General features: G+C 38.7%; 1 protein-coding gene across 1 annotated transcript in view; it reads right to left on the bottom strand.

Annotated features, from left to right (window-relative positions):
- Positions 1–22,904, bottom strand: part of UNC13C (unc-13 homolog C) — a 739,526-nt gene that overhangs the window by 356,522 nt on the left and 360,100 nt on the right. Inside the window, exons 10-11 of the mRNA XM_079913745.1 lie at positions 21,696–21,767; positions 7,649–7,868 (exon numbers count right to left, since the gene is read on the bottom strand). Of these exons, the coding sequence (XP_079769871.1) occupies positions 7,649–7,868; positions 21,696–21,767 (292 nt within the window). The remainder of the gene's footprint in view (positions 1–7,648; positions 7,869–21,695; positions 21,768–22,904) is intronic.

The following is a 22,904-nucleotide window of genomic DNA, read 5'->3' on the forward strand; positions in this document are numbered from 1 at the left end:
TCACTTTTTCTCCCCTCCCCCATGGAAAAAAGCTGAACAACAAAAGCCAAACTTGATTTATAGCATTAACAGATTTCTGTGGTGTAAATACTCCTAGCATGGCTGATTTCAAGGAACTGCCTCAGAATTCTTCAATATTTATCTACCAACACTGACACAACTATCTGAATACACACACACACACACACACACACACACACACACACACACACACACACACACTACTCTTCAAGGCCAAACACAAGTAAAGGTGTATTCCAAGTATCTAACACATCGCTTGGAAAATAGGATACACTCAATAAATAGAGAAGATAAAATGTTTATTGGGGGAATCTAAAAAAGCCAATATATTTGAGTATTTAATTGGCTCTGGGTTTAATTTAATGTGCTATAAACTTCTTGCACACTGTGACCACAAGGCCAAAATCCTGGAAGAAACAAGAATGAATTCTATCTAAAATGGTAAACATGCTGTGGAATATATTTTATGAAGAGACAAAATACACCTGGTCCTTGGCTTCAGATTTGGGATTTTCAGAAAACAAATGGGTGCCCACCATTATAAAGCAGAATTTGGTTGGCATATATACTTCATGAATTTAATAACATAAAGCAAGGGCATAAATCCAATTATAAATGCAAAAAAATCAATCAAGACGATCACTTTTTTTATTTTTTGCGATACGCGGGCCTCTCACTGTTGTGGCCTCTCCCGTTGCGGAGCACAGGCTCCGGACACGCAGGCTCAGCGGTCATGGCTCATGGGCCCAGCCGCTCTGAGGCATGTGGGATCTTCTCGGACCGGGGCACGAACCCGCGTCCCCTGCATCGGCAGGTGGCAGGCGGACTCTCAACCACTGCGCCACCAGGGAAGCCCAAGACAATCACTTTTAAATAAGGCAAGAGAGCATAGTGCTCATGGTGCTCTGGATATAGAACACCACAGCCTTGTGTGTGAATCCTGATTTGCCACTTACTAACAATTTGAACTTGTGCTCGTTAATTCCTCTGTAAGCCTTAGTTTCTTGATCTGAGAAACACAAGGAAATAATAGTAGTGTCTTCCTTTACAGGGTCATTGTAAGGATTAAATGAGATAATGCATATAGTTTCAATAATAATAATTGAATAAGTGTAGGGATCTCAGAATGTCCAAGAGGTGAAGTTATAAGCATTTGTTAATGAATTTCACATTAGCAAGGAATTTTAGGGTTCTGAGCTTCATAATTACTTGCCCTGTGAAGCAACTCCTTGAAAACTTGTCCCTGGACAGTGCCATGCTCAGTGCCTGCCACAGGCTAAATGCTTTATAGCTATTTACTAGATGGGAGTCAATGAAGTGCTTGAAGATAAAAGACAACAGAGTTCAAAGAGACTGCAGAAGATAATAATAACAATAATGATAATAATAATTTATTATTAACATCCTACCTGTGTTTGAGGCTGGTGAACCCAGAGGTAGCAGGTGGTTAATAAACCTGGAAAGCACACTCAGGGTCTGATATTGAGGCACGTGTCTCCCTAAGAGTGTCTAGTATGAGAAACTTTATTGCTTTTCTTTTTTTTTTTTTTACCAGTAAAACCATGTAGGTGGACCTGCTTTTGACACTTCTGCTTTTCTTTCCCATGAAATCATGTAGGTGGGCATGTAGTTGGTGCTTGCTACCCTTTCCCTTTAGTTGCTTTACAACCAAGATAATCTTAACCCTCCTCTTTTAACATACCTTCAATCTTTCAAGGAACAGCCCCAGACTCCCCCGTCTTCAAGACAGCCGCCTCCTTTTTCTTGTAAGATCAAAGCAGCACACTCCACACGATTTCTCACAAACAACAAACGACTGATGATTAACAGGCGGGTAACCGGAGGAGCACAGATCGAGCAGAGCATCATCTCCCACCCCTGTAAGTGGGGAATGTGGGCAGGGAGCCTCCTTTGGAGGAACTGCCACCTTCTATAAAGTGACTTCACTGTCAGTAAGCCTACAGCCCCAAACAAAGAAAAGCAACCTTTCCTCTCCTCTGCTTCCACTATATCAACCCCACCAGATTCGATCATCCCATTTTTAGTAACTGCAAACTTTTAGGAAAAGTTTAGAAACGTGCCTGCCAAACGCCCCCCACAAAATCAGGAATACACTCGCACAATTCTTTGTCAAAACTCCATCTCATGAGTGTTATCTATATACTCACTTCCCCAACGTTTCCCAGTCATTTCAGAGTCCAGAACTATCTATAAGCTCTAAGGGAACAAATTAATTGTAAAAAAGGTGGGGGGGCAACTTCAAAAACATTTTTACTATGCAAAGAAAAAAGAAGGAAGGGAGAGATTGGAAGAAGAAAGATCTTTTTGGTCTCACCAGTGTTAGTTACATAGATTTCTTCATATCCTTTTCAAAAAAAAAGAAAGAAAGAAAGAAAAAAAAGATAACAAAGAAAAAATTAAACTTAGGATTTCTTTCTTTTTCTCTTTTTTTAAAATAGCCTCTGACACCTGTGAATTCGGCTGACACATCTGGTTCACACTGTGGCTGGAAGCTGGCCTGGTGCTCACCACTAGGCAGTAATGCTTTCCAGCTGGGTATAAGGACTCTCATAGGACACCATCCTCACACATGGTCCCTCTTAAAGCAAGACAAACAAGGCCACTCTAATTTTTTCTAAGCACAGATGAAAACCAGGTCACTGTGTCACCACAAAATACCAAACATCCCTCTCCTAATATGAGTGACTACTGCTTCTTTACTAAGTACAGCTGCTAGCCTCACTCTGCTTTCCTCGTAGATTTTTTTTTTTAATGTACACAATCACAGAATTGTCCTCACTTCAAGGCAAACCTGATCAAGAGAAATCCTCTGCTTTTTTAATGCCCTCTTACTGAGATGCCCTGTGGTTCACCCTGGTGTGCATTCTCCATGAAGTGATGGGGAATAAACTGAACTTTTAAAACCACAGGTGTGTTCCTGGTGGTCTTTAGCTGGAGGGCATTGACAGGTATTATTAATTTCACATATATGGAAAATGGTGCTCAGAGAGGTTTTCAAAAACTCTACTAGTGACAGGATTAGAAGCCAGATCTTTCTCAAATAGTTCAGGAGTATGAAAAAAATGTATATAGATAGACAGGTAGCCTTCGCTTAGGTTACATAGAATATGTCTGTGACATTATGTAAGGCATACTCACCCTTTTTGTGCCCCGAGTCCCCTATCCCAAAACTTGAAAATGCTACATTATAAGGTTATTCCTTTGGGTTAAGGAACTGACCATTGTACTAAGCTAACTTAACTATTGATTCCACTTTTATCCAAATTAACTTATCAAATCATTTCCTCTTTAGTATTGAAAAGTCAGTGTAGTGAGTGAGTTGTGACTGGAGATGGTGGACTGAGGGTATACCCCGAGCTTGGTGGGTTGGTCATAGAGGGAGGCCTTGAGGAGTCATGATCGGGAGCGCGGGGAAGTCAAGGTCTGGGCAGCACAGAATGTCTAAGACAGGGAGGGGGGAAAGCACTGGAGATAAAATTTAACAACTTTCCATTTTTCCCCCTAGGGTCCACTTTGCATATTTCTTTATAAATTAGGAGAGATCACTAGGCTGGGAGTTCAGAGACCTTAGTTGTAACCCTACCTATGTTACCATTTGATTCTTTTTGACAAGATGCTGAACTGTCTGAACTAAGTAAAATCAGTAGATCGGGTTCTCCAATCTACTGATCTCAAAGGCTCCCTTAATGATCTACGGTTCTATGGAAAGATGATCTTTAAACCATTTCATGCTATTTCTAATTGTGTTCGCATGCCCTCATTTGTTGCTCCCCCAACACTTATTATGCAGCTAGCTGTGCTTAAATGTGTGCTAAATTATGGGGAAACAAAGACTGGTCTCCACCCTATAGCAGTAGACACGCAAAATCCTATTTCTAAGCTTCCTAAGTATATTCATAACATAAACATACTTTGTATAATTGCTGTTGACAGAGTAGAATGTCAAAAGTTTCGAACATATTACATCTAGTCACCTGAGTTAAGTTTTAGAAAACATGTCTGAGTCCAGGGACAACACTGATTACTTTCTTTCTAGATCTGAAAACCCAGAATAATGCTCCCATCCATAGCTGTTCAACATATACAAATAACTGACCGTCTTAAAAGATAGTGTGGTTGCAAATGTGGTAGCACAAATATGAAAAAAAATCAGTATCTAGTTTGCAGCCAGGAGTGCACTAGCCAGATTTTGTGAATGTTACGAATTCACAATGGCTAATAATTAGCGCACGTAAGCTTAACATAATGTCAGTGGGAAACACAGAACAAAACAGCACATCTCACAAGATGCTGCTTTCCTGAACTCTTGATGAAATACTTTCTCTCTTTATGCAGATACTTGAAATTTCCAGTTAGGAAGTAAAACTAGGCAGAATATTTTTTCAGTGGGACTCTGGGATTTCTTCTTTGGAGATGTGTAAGAAAGTGCTAGCCAGTTGGGTTAGCCTCCATGGTTATTTGCATATTTTTCTGATTTTGAAGTTATCTCTTTTCTACTGTAAAAAGATAATCAAGGAAAATATTTTATATGTGATCTCTCTTTTTACATATGTCTCACTCTGCATACGACATCAACCCAGCCAACATACACTTTTTTTTCACTTTTTCCTAGTTTAAAACTGCCACCATAACTGTTTTGGCAAGGTCCTTATGGGTTACGTGAATATCATTCAGGGTCGGAAACTGCTCCTCCATTAGCTGCGTTTCAATTCTTCCATCACCTGCGTTTCAATTCTTCCATCACCAAATGCCATTTCCAAAAAAGAGTAAATGGATTTTCAAATAACAGGACAGGAATGAGTTAATTCAAGAAAAATAGGTGAACTCTACCCACTGCTACTGGCCTGGAACAGGGAGGGGTATGACAGATCAGTGCTCTTCTCTCAAACATTGCTATGTTTTCCTCTGCTATCCTTTGCTCCTATCTTCCACTTCACATGGCTGTTAGCCTCAGGCCAGGAAGGCAGTGAAGTGTAGAAACCACCAGGTAGAATCAACTAGACAGGAGCTGAGATGAGGCTGTTTGCGGAACCTATTTCCATGCATCTCTGCACCTGCATGGAGGTGCTAGAACATTGAGTGGGATATTATCACCTGGTCTAATTTCCCTTGACTGCAAGTGTGTAAGTCACAGACCCAAGACTTGATGGGACTGAAATACCAAACTCAAATTAATTTGAAGTAACTTTAAATACCCTTTATTTTGTACAGGTCATTAGTCAGACCCAAATGTAGACTTATTTTTCCTTTTGTTTTATTCTGAGTGTATGTGTGTATGCATGTCGACAGACTGCAATTTCTTCAGAAAATTAGCAAAATAATGAGGGTTCTAGAAACCTAAAGAAGACTATTATCTTCAAGTATTTGAAAAACTATCATATATGATAGAAGTCAATTTATTAAATATTTTCTCCAAAGGTAAGATTTGGCTTAATAAAAAGAATTTGCTATAAGGCAAGAGTTGGTTCAAATTTTATTTTATAAGCTAGAATTTTCTAATATAAATTAAGCCTCCTGCCAAGGTGTTAAATTTTCTCTGTAGATGCTCAAAGAGAAATTGAATGACCATTTGGAGAAGGAAATCAAAGAACTTCCTTGTGCTTACAAGTTGCAGTATTAGCTGTATTTTCCAACTCTGATTTCTCTTAATTTTTTATTCTCTTCTTTTCTTTCAATTTTGGCGCACATGGAAGTATTTCACACAATGTGTCACATTGCGAATTTCTTGCTTAAAGCAATGAAAAGAGAAATTTCTTAAGGAAATGTCACTGATTTTGTAGGGACAACTTTAAATTTTATTGATAGTTATTGTGGCAAGCAGTGAAGTTGAATTCATTTATTAGCAACACCTCTTTCCGTTCAAGGTGAGAACACGGGTTTTAGGGAAAAATAAGGAGGGGTGATCAGGAAAATATCCTTTTCCTGGGGCATACATGTCTACCCTCATTTTGTCTGCACTGTTTTTGATTCTTCCAATTTACATGGGCATTTTAATGAATAACTTCAGCACAAAGCTCGCCTAGTGTATTTAACCAACACCAAATAATGCCAAGAAATGGAAATAGACTATGAAAGTGTTTCTAAAGTTTAATGAATGGGTGGCATCTCTCTTCTCTGAAAGACTTAAAGAAGAATGAACTCATTTCTTAGGTATTATCTGCATCATTTTTTTTTTTCTTTAAGGGACTCAAGCCACGTGATTCTAGATGGCAATATTTTTCCTATCTGTTTTCTCAAAATGTCACTGCCCTAATGTGACTGTTTCTTAAGATGCCTGTTCACAATTCAGTTTTTAAACAGGTAGACTGAATTTTAATTGTATTATGAGATTTTGCAAGTAAATTGGCTGAGTAATACTGAGTCAATCCGCCTTCTTGTAAGCACTCATTCCTAAATATGCCTTTTATTTTTCAAAGAAGGGGCACTATTTTGTTTCAGAAAACACATTCATTACCATTAACAGTCTTAGGCTGACCTGACTGTGTAGGGAGAATACTGATCAGGTAGAGGAAAGTGTACAATATGTGTGACTGTTACTGCAAGAGCCAGCTGTGCCAGCATTTCTGATTTAATCTTTATTTTGACATTTTCCTCTGTCCTCCCTCAATTTCAGGCAACCTATGTACCTTACAATGACTGCATTCCTATAAAGAACGAACAAAGGGGACAATATTTAGATGTAAAAAAAAATCATTTGAAAATGAAAATCCATGTTTAAATAGATTTATTCAGCAGTGCTTTTTTAGTTATATATAAGGTCAGCAGACAAATCCAGCAGTGAAAAGCCAATAATATGTATTTTAGAGTATGATGTTTTGGCATTTCAGGACCTAATCTAAAGTACCAGTATAAAGGATTTTCTTTTGGAAATGGAAAATTTAAGATAACCTGTCATGAAAGTCAAAGTGACATGTACCTATTCAGAAATGTAAAAGAATGGAGAGGCGATTAATATTCATTGAGCATCTACTATGTGCCAGACTCTTAGCAGCAACTATTTCATTTAATTTTCAAAATAACCCACTGAGGTACATTTTATTATTCCTATTTATTTGGTGGAAGAAAATGAAGCCCTGAAAAGTTAGAAAACCTTGCCCAGGGTCACCTATCTGGTAAGTTAGATTTGTCTTTGACATCAAATACAAGACCTCCCAATTCTAAGGGCTGCACAGGGACAGCAAAAGAGCACGGCTCTTGCCTGCAGAAGGCAGGTGTCAAGTAGGTTTGGAAAAGAATTCCAGTTGCTGTCATCGCAGGGGTGTGTCTTAACCCCTGTTTGAGGAATGTGACTTTACATGTTCCCACTGACCACGTGGGGCTATTATGAGATAAAAGTGAGAACAAAGATTGGAAGTCACTGTGAAGTTTTCTACTTGGTCCGAGTGCCACTGAACTCCAGGTAGTTATTCTGAGGAATCTGAAAGTGCCAAGGTCAACAGTGTAGGAAGACACAATCATTTACATGACTTGGCGGGCAGTATGTATATCTTTGTGTGAATGAATAGGCCGGGGGTGAGTAGGATTTGTTGAGAATTAGCAGGAGCTGAAAATGCATAGGGTGAGACCAGCTCTGCACACCTGCCTCTTCACCTAACCGAATACTCACTCTGCAAACAGTCCGCGTTCAGGAGGTCCTGACACTTTTCGTGGCACTTCACTCCGCACTCTGAACACTTCATGCCTTGCCGGGCAATGCCCCACAGGAGCCCTTCACACTCGTAACAGTAGGTAGGTGTCGTAGCTGTCCAGACCTCAAAGTTGTGTGGGGTGGTGGAGGACATGGGGTAGATCAGTGCCTGCAAAGTCTTCTTGAAGACATGTATTTTCTGTGAAGATGAGACAAGTAACCAACACGAGCCACATCAGTGGATCTGGAGAATTTCATCATAAAACAAACCATTTTACAACTTTTCCCTGAAAACGCTATTTTGTGGGGACCCCTTGATTATTGATTTAAGTGAGGGCAGTCATCAGAATAACTCTGCACACTTATTCTTTGCTCAGTGTTCTAGGGCCCAATTCAGTGCTTTGAACACAAAGAACTCCCCAATCTTCATATTGGACTGGGCTCCCTGCTGTGTAAGCTTCTTTCATGGCAGCACAGAGCTCTTGTTGCTTGATAATGACTATGTCTCTCTATCCTGTGAACTCCATGAGGGCAAGGATGATGAGCACACTGCTCACTGCTGGATCAATCCTCAGAGCCTAACCTAGTCTCTGGCTTGAGATAGATGTTCAGGAAACATCAATTCAAAAAAAAAAGGAATTATATTACTATCCTTGGTCTAAATTGGTTCTTCTGGTTCTTGGTAAAATTATGAAGTAATGGAAAATATTCTCAATGCTGATTTTAAGCCTCTAGAAACACTCCCTCCCCTCTTTTATATTCTACCCAGGCCTCATCTCCCTGATTCTATACCCTCTCTAACACTACACCCCTCCCCAGTCCCAAAGTACACTTCTTCTATAGATCTTTCCACAGAGAACTGCTTTCATCACCTATTCCTTAGGAAGGAGCTCATCAACGAATTGATAAGAAAGCCCTAGTAGTAGATAAAGGTTAAATGTGGCACTCTCCCATGGCGCTTTATATTTTAAAGGGAGATAATATTTAATAGCACATGGAAGCTGTTGGTAGAGTGAGCACTGAACGAGGAGCCAGGAGGCCTGAGTTCACGAGCACAGGCCCCATCATGTGACATATGAAATGGGCTTCAAAAGGCAGGAGCTCTCTTCCCTATTTCTCTAGTGCCTAAACAGTGCCTATCATTGTCCTTGGGCATAGTAAAGTTACAACACATTTTTTGTGTGTGAAATTAATGAATGTCTGTTACTTAAGAGTCTTGTGATCTAGGAAGAGACATAAACTCTCTAATCCTCACTTTCCTGTACTACCTATCTACCATATTATGTTGAAGATCAAACAGTGAGATGGTAACAAATATAGTCCATAGACTTCAAACACTAAGAAAATACTAAGTATGGGCTTTCCCTGGTGGCGCAGTGGTTGAGAGTCCACCTGCCGATGCAGGGGACACGGGTTTGTGCCCCGGTCTGGGAAGATCCCACATGCCGCGGAGCGGCTGGGCCCGTGAGCCATGGCCGCTGAGCCTGCGCGTCCAGAGCCTGTGCTCCACAACAGGAGAGGCCACAACAGTGAGAGGCCCGCGTACCGCAAAAAAAAAAAAAAGAAAAAAGAAAAAAGAAAATACTAAGTACTAGTGTTGATAGTGGAGACTTGTTTGGATGTGTCTGTCCATTTGATTGTCATATCCCACTATGCAGGTGACGTCCTGGTAGAAAGACTAGCACTCTCTGAAGTTACAAATACAAATAACTTCCCACAACTACCTGATGCATAATGAATGGTTATTTACATAAATCCTGTAGGAGTCCAGCTGATAAGCAATGCTAAAAAGGAAGCACTTGTATTTTGCATTAATCATCCTTAAATCTCATTTCAGAATGTCTTCCCACAGTGTTGAAATGGCTAACTTGTCATTATTTTTCAAACCCATAGTACGGCAACAGTGTATTTCCCTTTATTAATACATTCCCCTCATTATGTATTTTCCCAGAATATGTTTGTTAATGGTGGAAGGAGGTTCCCTACCAGGGAGTTAAGCATTACTAAAAAAATTTTCTAGCTTTTGAACAGCAAGATGCAGCCTTGCTACTCCATGAGGGGCTGGTCAAAGCTCTTTATATTTCAACTGAGTCTACAGAGCAACAGTATGTTCAAAATATGGGAAGTTCTCAAGTAGAAGACCACTGTGTTAGGGTTTGTATCGACAAAACAAGTGGATCCATCACTTTTCAATAAAGACAGTCTAAGCCAATAAATCTCTTGGCTTCATTCCCTAATGAAGATGCCTTGTCTTGAAAAGAACTGTTAAGAGTTCTTTTAGAATTAGAAGTATGTATTATGCATCTTTGCTTCCCATTTACTGCCTAGCAGAGCGATATTCAATATCATCAAAGTGACTTGAATGATTCTCGGCATAACAGATTTACAATCAGCTCTCCATTGACAGTTTCATGTTCTAGCTGAGCTGAGGGGCTGGATGACCGTGTAATGTGTATATGTGGTGTGTGTCTGAGTGTAATACAAAATTTTCGGTTGAGCCAAAAAAATAAGAATGGACTTTAGGTATATTTGCGATTGCATAATTTGTTGTCTTAGTAGGGGAAAACAACAATTCTAACTCATTGGAACACTGGGTGGGAACAGAACAGTCTGCTACTGAACGCAAGTGAGAAATACATATTAATTTTGAAAGCAAAGCTGGGCAAAGGGTTGATTTTGAACATGAATTTATCTGTATAATTTAAATTTGATGATGAACACACTGTAATTCCCTATATCCATTTTCATTTTATTGAATTCAAGTGACATATAGTCAGTGCTCTAAATCCTTAGGCTATAGTAGGAGTAATAAATATAAGGACCACTTGCTAAAAAATTAAATAGGCTGAAGGAGGGCTTCCCTGGTGGTGCAGTGGTTGAGAGTCCGCCTGCCGGTGCAGGGGACACAGGTTCGTGTCCCGGTCCGGGAAGATCCCACATGCCGCGGAGCGGCTGGGCCCATGAGCCATGGCCGCTGAGCCTGCACGTCCGGAGCCTGTGCTCCGCAACGGGAGAGGCCACAACAGTGAGAGGCCCACGTACCACAAAACAAAAACAAAAACAAAAACAATAAATAGGCTGAAGGAAAGCAAGTGAAAGACAGCTGAGAAGGTTTCATTGAAATGTTTGGTTTGGTTAAAGAGGGATGGTCCATTTCATGAAAAGAGCAAGTGAAGCTAATTTCAAAAAGAAAAAACATGAAAAATTTACTAGACAGCACATTGAAAATCAATTGAATGGGGCATTAGAATAAACCATAACATGTGAAAGCTGTAGAAGCTGGAGAAAAACACTAGGTAATTCACTACAGGGTACATATCCCCAGTCTCAAAAAAATAATTATGAGTTTTTTCACTCTTGAGTTTTGGGGATATGGGCACATGTTTACCAAAGCTTGAAAAGTACTCTAAAATAAATGGCTAAAGAGAAATCAAGGAAACACTCCCATTTACAATTGCAACAAAAAGAATAAAATACCTAGGAATAAACCTACCTAAGGAGACAAAAGACCTGTATGCAGAAAACTATAAGACACTGATGAAAGAAATTAAAGATGACACAAACAGATGAAGAGATATACCGTGTTCTTGGATTGGAAGAAACAAGACTGTGAAAATGACTACACTACCCAAAGCAATCTACAGAGTCAATGCAATCCTTATCAAACTACCAATGGCATTTTTCACAGAATTAGAACAAAAATTTCACAATTTGTATGGAAACACAAAAGGCCCCAAACAGCCAAAGCAATCTTGACAAAGGAAAATGGAGCTGGAGGAATCAGGCTCCCAGACTTCGGACTATACTACAAAGCTACAGTAATCAAGATAATATGGTACTGGCACAGAAACAGAAATATAGATCAATGCAATAGGATAGAAAGCCCAGAGATAAACCCACACACATTTGGTCACCTTATTTTTGGTAAAGGAGGCAAGAATATACAATGTACAAAAGACAGCCTCCTCAATAAGTGGTGCTGGGAAAACTGGACAGCTGCATGTAAAAGAATGAAATTAGAACACTCCCTAACACCATACACAAAAATCAACTCAAAATGGATTAAAGACCTAAATATAAGGCCAGACACTTTTAAACTCTTAGAGGAAAACAGAGGCAGAATACTCTGACATAAATCACAGCAAGATCGCTTTTGACCCACCTCTTAGAGTAATGGAAATAAAAATAAAAATAAACAAATGGGACCTAATGAAACTTCAAAGCTTTTCCACAGCAAAGGAAACCATAAACAAGATGAAAAGACAACCCTGAGCATGGAAGAAAATATTTGCAAATGAAGCAACTGAAAAAGGATTGATCTCCAAAATATGCAAGCAGCTCATGCAGCTCAATATCAAAAAACAAACAACCCAATCCAAAAATGCGCAGAAGACCTAAATAGACATTTCTCCAAGGAAGATATACAGATTGCCAACAAACACATGAAAGGATGTTCAGCATCAATGATCATTAGAGAAATGCAAATCAAAACCACAATGAGGTATCACCTCACACCTGTCAGAATGGCCATCATCAAAAAATCTACAAACAATAAATACTGGAGAGGCTGTGGAGAAAAGGGAAACTTTTTGCACTGTTGGTGGGAATGTAAATTGATACAGCCACTATGGGGAACAGTATGGAGGTTCCTTAAAGAACTAAAAATAGGACTACCATATGACCCAGCAATCCCAGTATGGGGCATATACCCTGAGAAAACTGTAATTCAAAAAGATTCATGTACCACAATGTTCATTGCAGGTTTATTTACATTAGCCAGGACATGGAAGCAACCTAAGTGTCCATCGACAGATGAATGGATAAAGAAGATGTGGCACATATATACAATGGAATATTACTCAGCCATAAAAGGAAACAAAATTGAGTTATTTGTAGTGAGGTGTATGGAACTCGAGTCTGTCATACAGAGTGAAGTAAGTCAGAAAGAGAAAAACAAATACTGTATGCTAATACATATGTATGGAATCTAAAAAAAAAAATGATTCTGAAGAACCTAGGAGCAGGACAGGAATAAAGACGCAGATGTAGAGAATGGACCTGAGGACATGGGGAGGGGGAAGGGTAAGCTGGGACGAAGTGAGAGAGTGGAATGGACTTATATATACTACCAAATGTAAAACAGATAGCTAGTGGGAAGCAGCCACATAGCACAGGGAGATCAGCTCCGTGCTTTGTGACCACCTAGAGGGGTGGGATAGGGAGGGTGGGAGGGAGACGCAAGAGGGAGGAGATATGCAGGTATATGTATATGTATAGCTGATTCAGTTTGTTATAAAGCAGAAACTTACACACTATTGTAAAACAATTATACTCCAATAAAGATGTTTAAAAAATAAATAAAATAAAATAAAATAAATGGCTTATGAAAACATTTCTTATTCCAACAAAGCCTAAGATGGAATGATGGTCACTTTAGAACTGAGGAAATGAATGGCTAAGGAAAGCATGAAAAATACATCTGATAAGAAGGGACTCATGTCTCAGGGGAATACTGCATACTGGGGGAAAGAGTGTATTTTTTGCAGCAAAGTAAGACCAGATCAAACAAGATTATAAGGACATAGTGTGGAGTTTTTGTGGAATAAGGCAAAAGATAGGATATTGGGCACTGAATAAAAACAAAGCAGAAGAGAACAAGGGGAAACAGTCAAATTAGCCATGGGCGATGGGAAATGGAAGCCTGTAACTGACCTTTAAGAGTTGGATTAAAGGGAAGAGAAAATATATATACACACATACTTTCATACATACACACATGTACTTAGAGTAGGTAGAAAGATAATAGGGTGTAGCTAATAGGATCCGAGCTGATGTGAAAGGATGGGAACTGGGAACTGGTTATGTTATCAAGAGAGGGTCTCTGGCCTAGGTAAACAAGGAACTAGACATATGGAGAAGGTGGTCTGAAGAACAAGCAGAGCTCAATTACTGGAATTAGGACTGAAGGACAGAATGGATTCAGCAATTTGGGAGACTTCCTGCTAATCTATTTTAAGTGTTTCTAAACTTTTCAAATCTTCTACAACAAACATATATTATTTGCTAAAATGTTATGTATGTTCTGATAATAATAAAATGTATGCTCACTGAAAGAGTAATTTATAAACCCAAACAAGCATTAAAATAAAAAATAATTTAAGTTTTCAAAGTTAGGTACGGTTTGATGCATGTTCTTCCAGTAATTTTTCTATTTATAGCCACGATATCAAGCTTTTGCAATGAAGTAAAGAATAAATATTATTTTTATATTACTAGTGTGATTCCAGAAAGTAAGGCAATTTTTATTGCTTCAGCACTGCTTTAATCTGTAGAAATGATTACTCTGCTTTCACTCAGGTAAGACTTAGTAGCCAAGTACAACCTTTGGACTCCAAAGAGGAGGATGCTCATATTTTAGACATAGATTTTGTTAAAAACTCCTGCTCTGAGAAACTGGAATTTAAAGTGAGTTGCCCTAATATATCACTTTTTGAACAATTAGGACAGGGAATGAATTGCCTTTTCTATTGATAACTACATGGGGAAATTAAAATGAGTCCGAGAAATAAAGCAATCAAGCCTCCTTCAGGGAACAATTACCAGTGTCTTTGGACAACCAAAATTCCAATCTACAAACTGTTAACACTTATAACAGGAACAAAGCTTGACTGTCGCCATTTTCCACATACCTTTTCTCCTTTTCCCTCTCCTATGTTAACCAGCAACTTAACTAATGAAGTTCTATTTTTCTCTGCATCCTGTGGGCTTCCCTCATAGAACTACGTAAACCATCTCTTTCCTATACTTGAAAACAATCACATTTAGATAATTCCAGGAAAAAAAAGTATGCTTCTTTTTTTCAAGCATATTTCACATAGTTGATGCATGATTTTAGAAATCTACTTACTGTCCTCTAAGTATCATTTTGCTATTTCTGGACAAAAGCATCAGAAAGATTTGCAGAGCAAAGATTAGGTACAATGTGACCTTTGAAACGGGTCATAAGCATGAGGACAGAACAATGGTAGAATAAGTTCCTGAGTATAAAAACAGACATAATTTCATGACTGATTTACTCATTAGACTAATCATTACATAAGACTGACTGTAGAAGCTAAAATTACTTGGGTAAAATTTTTTGTCACAGAAAGTGCTAACAGAGACTAAAAGTTATGTGCCTATACATGGAAGACTGTAAGTAATTTGTTTTTACTTATATTGTTTTATAAGAGGTACTAATTACCAGTGACCTAAGTAACTTATGGACTGAGTCCAAATAAAGAGGGTAGAACAGTGATAAAATAGATGGTTCAATAATTTAAGGAGAGGACAATATAGTATATACAGTCTGAAGTACAATATGGTTCCATGCCAATACATGACATGGAACTTGATCTGATAACAAATTAGGGTAAATTTGTCGTGTACTATATAAGTATCACTTTTTCTCCAATTCAAACTTTCAATGAAAAAATATATATATACAAATAAAGAAGGTGGTATGAGATGAGTAACTTATTAAATATAAGCGGCCAAAATAATTTGAATTTCTCCACTGGGAGAAACTTTAGGCATTTTAATCTGGAAAGTCTAATTCTTACCAGTCGGCGCAGAGACTGAGTTCTTATAAATCTTCTGACAGAGGCCATGAAAGAACAGGAAGACGGGTTAGGATATTATAAAAGGAAGAGAGGGAAAGGGGTGACCCTCCCTCTTAAAGGGAACCCATTCTATTGTTCTCTTGTAAAACCAAGAAAGTCAATCGTATAGCTATGTAAAGCTGTGTAGTGAAAGTAGACAATCATAAAAATAATAACTAATATTTATGCATCCAAAATGGCTGAAGTGCTGTCTATTTGTTATCTCATTTGATGCCCCTCCAAATCCTCTAGAAATATTACTATATTCATTTTGTTTATTGGAAAACTGATCTGGAAACCTGGCAAATGAAGCTGATATAGCCCACTAGGTAAGTGTTGGGAAAAAAACATTTTACTTTGTAGAAGGGCTGCAAAGAAAGATTCCCCAGGCACCTAAATACATAAATAAATAAATGGGACTTAATGACAGATTTAAAAAAGCAGATTCTGTGGAAAACTAAGAAGTATGTTTGGGATCCAGTTAAACTCCATGGGCTTGGATCTTTGGGTTTTCAGACCATTTTCAGATAGGACATTTAGACTTGACTTCTACCTAATGTGGGCATTGAGGGTAGTAATCAGAGACTAAGCATTTTCAGATCTTTATGTATTTTTTCAGGACAGAATTACTGATCAACTTTAAAATTTGAAAAGTATTTTAATTAAACATTTAAAAATAAGAGAACTGGGCTTCCCTGGTGGCGCAGTGGTTGAGAGTCCGCCTGCCGGTGCAGGGGACACAGGTTCGTGCCCCGGTCTGGGAAGATCCCACATGCCGCGGAGCCGCTGGGCCCGTGAGCCATGGCCGCTGAGCCTGCGCATCCGGAGCCTGTGCTCCGCAACGGGAGAGGCCACAACAGGGAGAGGCCCGCATACCACAAAAAAATAAAAAAATAAGAGAACTAAGCTCAAATTTATTATAATAAATGTAAACTGAATCCAACCATAAAAAGACAAATTCTGAGATTGAATTTTAAAACTAAGCTATCTGTTTTTATGAGATATGCATAAAACACATTAAGATTTAAAGAAAGGGCCAGAAAAGGTTCTATCAAGGAAGATATTAACCTAATTACTTCAGTGAGCTGTATTAATATCACATAGAATATGTTTAAGGAAAAAACATGTAAGAAATTAACAGGATTGCTACCAAAAGTTGAAAGAAACAATTTATCAGGGATATAGAAGTCCCAAAATTTATGTACTGAACAGAAAAAGCTCATATGGGATATCTAGTGCTGATCATGTACTAAGCCACAAAGCAATTTTCAATTAAATACTAAAGACTGAAAATACAGTCCACGTCCTCTGAACACGATACAGTAACAAAAATAAAGCCCTTATGTTTGGAAGATTAATGAATACACTTTCTAAATAACTGATGAGTCAAAATATTAATCACTGGACAATTTATGAAATAATTCTATCTCAACAACAATAAAAGCACTATATATCAAAACTTGTATGATGCAGCTAAAGTGTGCTGAGAGGAAAATGAATAGCTTAAAATGCATTTGATAGAAAAGACAAAAAGAAAATTAGGTTATACAAGTGTGGTAAAAATATAAACAGAAGCAACAAAATGATAGACACGAAATCTTTGAAGTTTAGAAGGAGGAAGAAAATGAAGAAGGAATACACAAGGGATGGAAATATTCTCTTTTTAAAGGTGAATGATGGATATAAGGTGTTTGTACTGTTATTTACTCCCTTCATTTATGTTGTAGATATTATTTTGTGTGTATGCACTAGTTAATAGCAACAATAAAAATTAACAAACTACATATTCAACTTAGTAAGTTAGGAAAATAGCTTCAGGGAAAATATAAAAAGTAGAAGATGAGTAAGAGCAGAAATAAATGAAATATGAAACAAAGAAACAAAATATGGAGTCAACAAAACAAATGCCAGAGAATCTCTTGCAGTACTGACTCTATAAAAGAGAGGAAAAAAAATACAAATAAATAATAAGATGAAAACAGCACAAGCTTTTATAAATGATACAATTATATGAACAATTTGATGGTATTAAGTTTGCAAATTTAGAAAAAAGGATAACTTTCTGGAAAAAATATAAATGATTAAAATTGACTCAAGAACAAATGTTTAAATAACATGGATAGAATTGTTATACTACATAAATTGATTTAGTAGTCATAAAACCACCCTAAAAAATCAAAAACAAAAAAATGTGCAAGACGGTTTTAAAGGCAAGTTTTGCCAGTCTTTCAAGGTTAGCAACACTTACTTTATGCATATCACCCTAGAGAAGTGGAAAAGGAAAGCTTCCCTACTTATTTTATAAAATTCGTTTATTCTTGATGCCACAATTGTTCAAAGACATGGTAAACCATAGGCCATTTTACTAATGAATACAGGTGCAAAAATCTTACATAATTAGCAAACATATGAGAAAACTGATGTCAAGAAAATTTCAGTAACTTGCGTAAGTTCCCTCAGCTAGTAAATGGTGGACTTGGACCAACATGCTTCTCAAGCCAAGGACCATGATTTCCTTCTCTTGAAGAAGGAAAGAAGCAGCCCCAATAGCAATACTACTTGTAAACAAGAGATAACCTGTATATTTGGTGTCATTGCTGATGATTCCCCTGTCAGTACTCCCTGCAATCTGCCCCTCAGTTGCAAAGGTGACAGGGAGGCACTGGGCTTAGCAGGTACTCTGGATACTTCATCCTAAGACCCTGTTCCACTGCCCTGCCACTGCTGTGCCTGGCAAGACATTTCTTTAATTCTCCCTCATTGTGAGATAAGTATTATTACATTACTTTAACGATGAGATAAACAAGTCTCAGGGAGACAAAGCATATTGATAAGAAATGAGTTCTCAAAGGCAATAGGAGGTGGAGCTGAGATTCAAATTCAGGCCACATCACTTCAATACTTGTTCACGTGGTATGAAAGGATTCCTGTTCCTGAGCGGGAGTCCGGAATCCCTGGGTGAACTGAGCCTGCAACTTCCAGATTGAACCCCAGGCCCCAGACAGGTGTTCTGACCTGCTTCCTCCTTCCATGTTTCTTTCTAGGTCATGCTAGGAATAGGACCCAGCTCTGATATCCTGTTTATCCCCACACCTAGTTCTTGCCAGTCCCTTTTCTTTGGCCTGAATCCTGTTATTGGAAGAAGGACCTCTATCCTCCTAGACAAATCAACCCTTTATGAGAACTGACACTCCCTATAAGCCTGCCCTTAGGCCAGCCTCCTAAACATGGACACCAACCCAGATAGAACAAACAGTGTTCTAGAATCTCTTTTAGCCTTGGTGATTTGGATTCCTCACTCTACCTGAGTTTCTCATAACCATCATCTAAGCCTGTCTTAGTCTAAATACCCCTGCCTACTAAAAGCTTCCATTATGAACTATAGCAACAGTGGGTACAGAACATAGTATCTCAGCTCCTCTCTCACTATAAGCATCATGACAGCAGGGATTTTTAAATGAGTTGTTCTCTGCCTTATTTCCAAAATCTGAAACACTGCCTGAAACACAGAAGACAGTCAATTAATATTTGTGGAAATAGTGAATGGATTTACTGTGACTGTGCTACTCTTGGCTCTAAACCTAGGAAACTACCCCTGAGAAAGCAAGCACAAAGCTGAGCAGTGCAGTGCCAGGCGGATTATTGTTGTGGTATATGGATACTAGACTGTTATCCTGTCTGGTGTTATCAAACCAGATGGGAATATTTCAAAGCTGTAGTACTTAAGGGCTGATTGGACGGAGATTCCCAATCAGTCCCAGTAGCTCCTTGTGGTGACTAGGAATTGGTGATGGACGGGGCGCCTGGCAATACTTTGCTCACTGCCAACAGTGTGTCAGTGGAGGTGGTGCTGGCTGACCCACTGTCATCTTGCATCAGACTTTATAGCCCTTTCCTTCCTTGGAAGAGATGACTGAGCGTTTTACCACACATCTCCTTTAATTCAAGTAGAAGGGCTACCATTTTCCACATGGCCCAGCCTTTTTTCTTCATGTAAAGGCAAATATTTCATGCTTCACATTGAGGGTGCCTGGGACTCACGAACTGGGAAGTGGAAAGTATTTGCTCCAGCATTTATGTTAGTTGCCCATGTAATGACTTAATGTGACAGCTTGTCAAGAGTGGCATTTAATATGCCTGTTGTACAGAAGTCATATTTCATTTGCTTTTTGAGACATGAGCCCCAGGAATACGGGCTCTATGAGTTTTAGAGGGAGCTGATGATGGACTCTGTTCATCCACTCAACACCCACACAGAAATATCTTCTACATAGGTCTTCTGAAACTAAAGAAGCAAAATGATATGTTTAAGTAAAGGAACAATAGATCAATAGCTAATTTAACTATGAAGTGAGGGTGTGGTCTCTGTCAGAGCCTCAGAAAATGTAGTAGCATTCCTCTCATTTCTGTCGCTTTCCTCTTCACTTTTCATAGGAATGAGCATTTGTGCGTTAAACCAAATAGCAAATTTTAAAATATAAGAAAGGAACAGTCTAGGAGTCTATCAATAAAAACCTTCCATCTTGATTATTTCCTCAAAAGCAAAAGACTGGATACTTTGAGATTCAGCAAGCAATATGAAGCTTTCTCATATACCAGAGAATGTTTACTTTCTCTCGTAACCAAACTATAGTGAAAATATTACATGGCATCATAAACCCAGTAGATAAGAAGAAGCCCCTGGGAAAGCAGCCATATTTTAAAAATCCTACGGCACAATAAAAAATGTTCTGAACTTGCTGTAGCACCCAGATATCCAAAGGGACATGTACTATTGCTGATGTAGTACTTAAGGGCTGACTGGGTTGGGGAGGGCAGCTTGCTGATAGACACCTAGGAAAGGTTGGCTTTGGGTGGAAAATGACAATGACAGGAAGAAGAGAATGAAAAATATAAATAATGGTGTTTAAATGGCAAGTGTATAGAAATTTAAAACAAGTAATAATAGTGGCCACATTTTTATTCTCTAAGAATGACAAAGTCTCTAAAATTGGGGGAGGTAGAGTACCTAGTTGCAATAAAGGAGGGCACAGATAAATTGTATTGGATAAAAGCCCCAGCAGAGGGACTTTCCTGGTGGTCCAGTGGTAAAGAATCTGCCTTGCAATGAAGGGGACATGGGTTCAATTCCTGCTCAGGGAACTAAGACCCCACATGCTGCAGGGCAACTAAGCCCGTGTGCCACAACTAGAGAAGAGAAAATCCGAACACCACAACTAGAGAGAAGCCCACGCACCACAACGAAAGATCCTGCATGCCTCAACGAAGATCCCAAGTGCGGCAACTAAGACCCGACGCAGCCATAAAAATTAATTAATTATTTTTTTTTAAAACAGCCCCAGCAGAGTGGCTGTGCAGGATGCAGTTACCATGGCACAACACCCACTGCTCATTGGAATCACCTGGAAGTTTAAACAAACCAAAACAAAACAAAAAAACCTCTTCTATCCAGACTATATGTGAAGCCAATTAAATCAGAATCATGGGAGTGAGACTCAGACATAAGTATGTTTTAAAGCTCCCCCAGGTGATTCTAATGAACAAAATTCAAGAATCCCTGACCCTACTTGTACCTTTTAATCATGCTGGTTCTTTCATTCAACAAGAATTGACAAAGCTTCTATCTTACGTCAGACAGTGTACTAAGCAATAGGGATGAAAATATTTAACAAGAACAACTAACAGGATATAGTGCTACCTTCATGGAGTCTAAAAGGAAAGCCTTATGCAAGATAATCAAACTGTAGTAACAAAAATAATAAGAATACCAGCTTGTATTTATTGTTTACTGTACCCTAGGCCGTGTAAGCGTGTTAAATATTCATCCACTCCCTTAATCTTCTGTATTATTATCACCTCACTATACACATGAAAGAACTCAGGCTCAGAGAAGTTACATAACTCATCAGACATAACAATGCTAATTTAGTGGCACAGATGGGACTCACCCCAAGCAGCCTTCACTCTTAACCATGCTACACCATACTATACGATGGAGGTCATGATTAAATGCTAGAAAAGCCCAGTGGAAGAAACTAATAATTGAGCCAGAAGGGGAGGAGGGTGTTTGGGAAAGCCTCCAAAAGGAAGCAAAACGTGAACTATGTAAAAACTTAGCAGGATTTTTTAGGTGGACAGTGACAAACTGTGTTAGGATGAAATGGCATTGGTAAAGATGGGAAGGTGCATGCGTATTTGAGCAGCACAGGATAATTTGTACGATCGTGCAGCTGAGGACCTGAGAAACTTTGTTTAGGGTCAGACTTTCCCCACGTTCCCAATGATTCCTAGAACTCTGGAATGAACACAACAAACAAGCAGCCCAGGCAGAATGCTTTTCCCCAGACCACGATCAATGCATAGTTAGTAACTGACTCTGCACCTACCAATTCCTCATTATTTAGAGATGTCCTAATCACCATAGCCAGGGAGAGTCCAGATTTCCGGGCAGCCAGGGTCTTAAAATAGAACCAAAAAAACACAGAATTATGAGGTGACTGCTATGTACCTATTACTCAGCAGAAGGTGAAAGTGTGAAAGTACAGACTATCGCTATTGACACTTTAGTCAATAGGGACCTACCATTTTCAGTAGTCAGCCAGTTCATCCAGAATGTGGAATCATAGGACATTAGAGCTGAAAAAGTCCCTTTAGATCATCAAACCTAGGCTCTACATTTTACAGATGATAAAACTGAGGCCCAGCAAAGCAGGCCTGAAGCCCAAGTTTTCTAGGCTAGCAAGAGGCTTCTAAGACATTGTTTTTCCCCAAGACAATCATAATCACATTCCTTCATAAAACATAACCATTGATACAGAGCCAGCTGATCTGTCTGATAGCCCTGAATCACGACTGGTACTAGATGATTCTTGAGTTGTCCATAGTTCCCTGAAATATGCTTCCACATCTGGCCAGAATATTTTCTTCCAAGGGTCCATTTTGCCAACTGAGAATCATCATTAGACTTGTTTTCTTCACTCAATGTTGGTAACTTAGGTGATTTTAAATAAGAGTCACATCCCTTTAGTTTCCCCTGTAAAATAGAACCATTATGCTGCTCCCACCTGAAACATATACAATATAATATACCCGATGGTGCTATAGAGAACTCTGGAAATCAGGAGTGCTATGTGGGAATATTAAATCTTCTCTCCCATTAAGAACAAAGGGAAGTCACAGTGGAATAAGAGATCTGGTCAGAAATATATCTCCTTGGAGCTACAAAGCCAGTGTGCCCAGTTAGGTTGAGTACAGTCCTAAGTGAGCAGGTGACTCACTCCTCACTTGTAAACTCCTACCATCTCCACTCCTACCACGTAAACTTATACAGGACTTACCTCCAAAGATGATCTTCCATCTCGGACAACTACTGTCCCTAAAGTTATGTTTTTATTTTATTTTAGCCTGCATTTGTACCTGTTGTTTATGTAAATTGGTCTGTCTTTCAGAATTGAACTAGATGTTAAACCTTGGAGAACCCAAACTTCTTATTCGAATATGTCTCTTTTTATTTCCCCATTTTGCTCTCTTTGATCCCATGAATAAGAGCAGTGTACATTTGAAAAGACTGCCAAGTATTAATTAAATAAAATGAA

Source organism: Stenella coeruleoalba, assembly GCF_951394435.1.
Source record: "Stenella coeruleoalba genome assembly, chromosome: 2".
Lineage (NCBI taxonomy): Eukaryota > Metazoa > Chordata > Mammalia > Artiodactyla > Delphinidae > Stenella > Stenella coeruleoalba.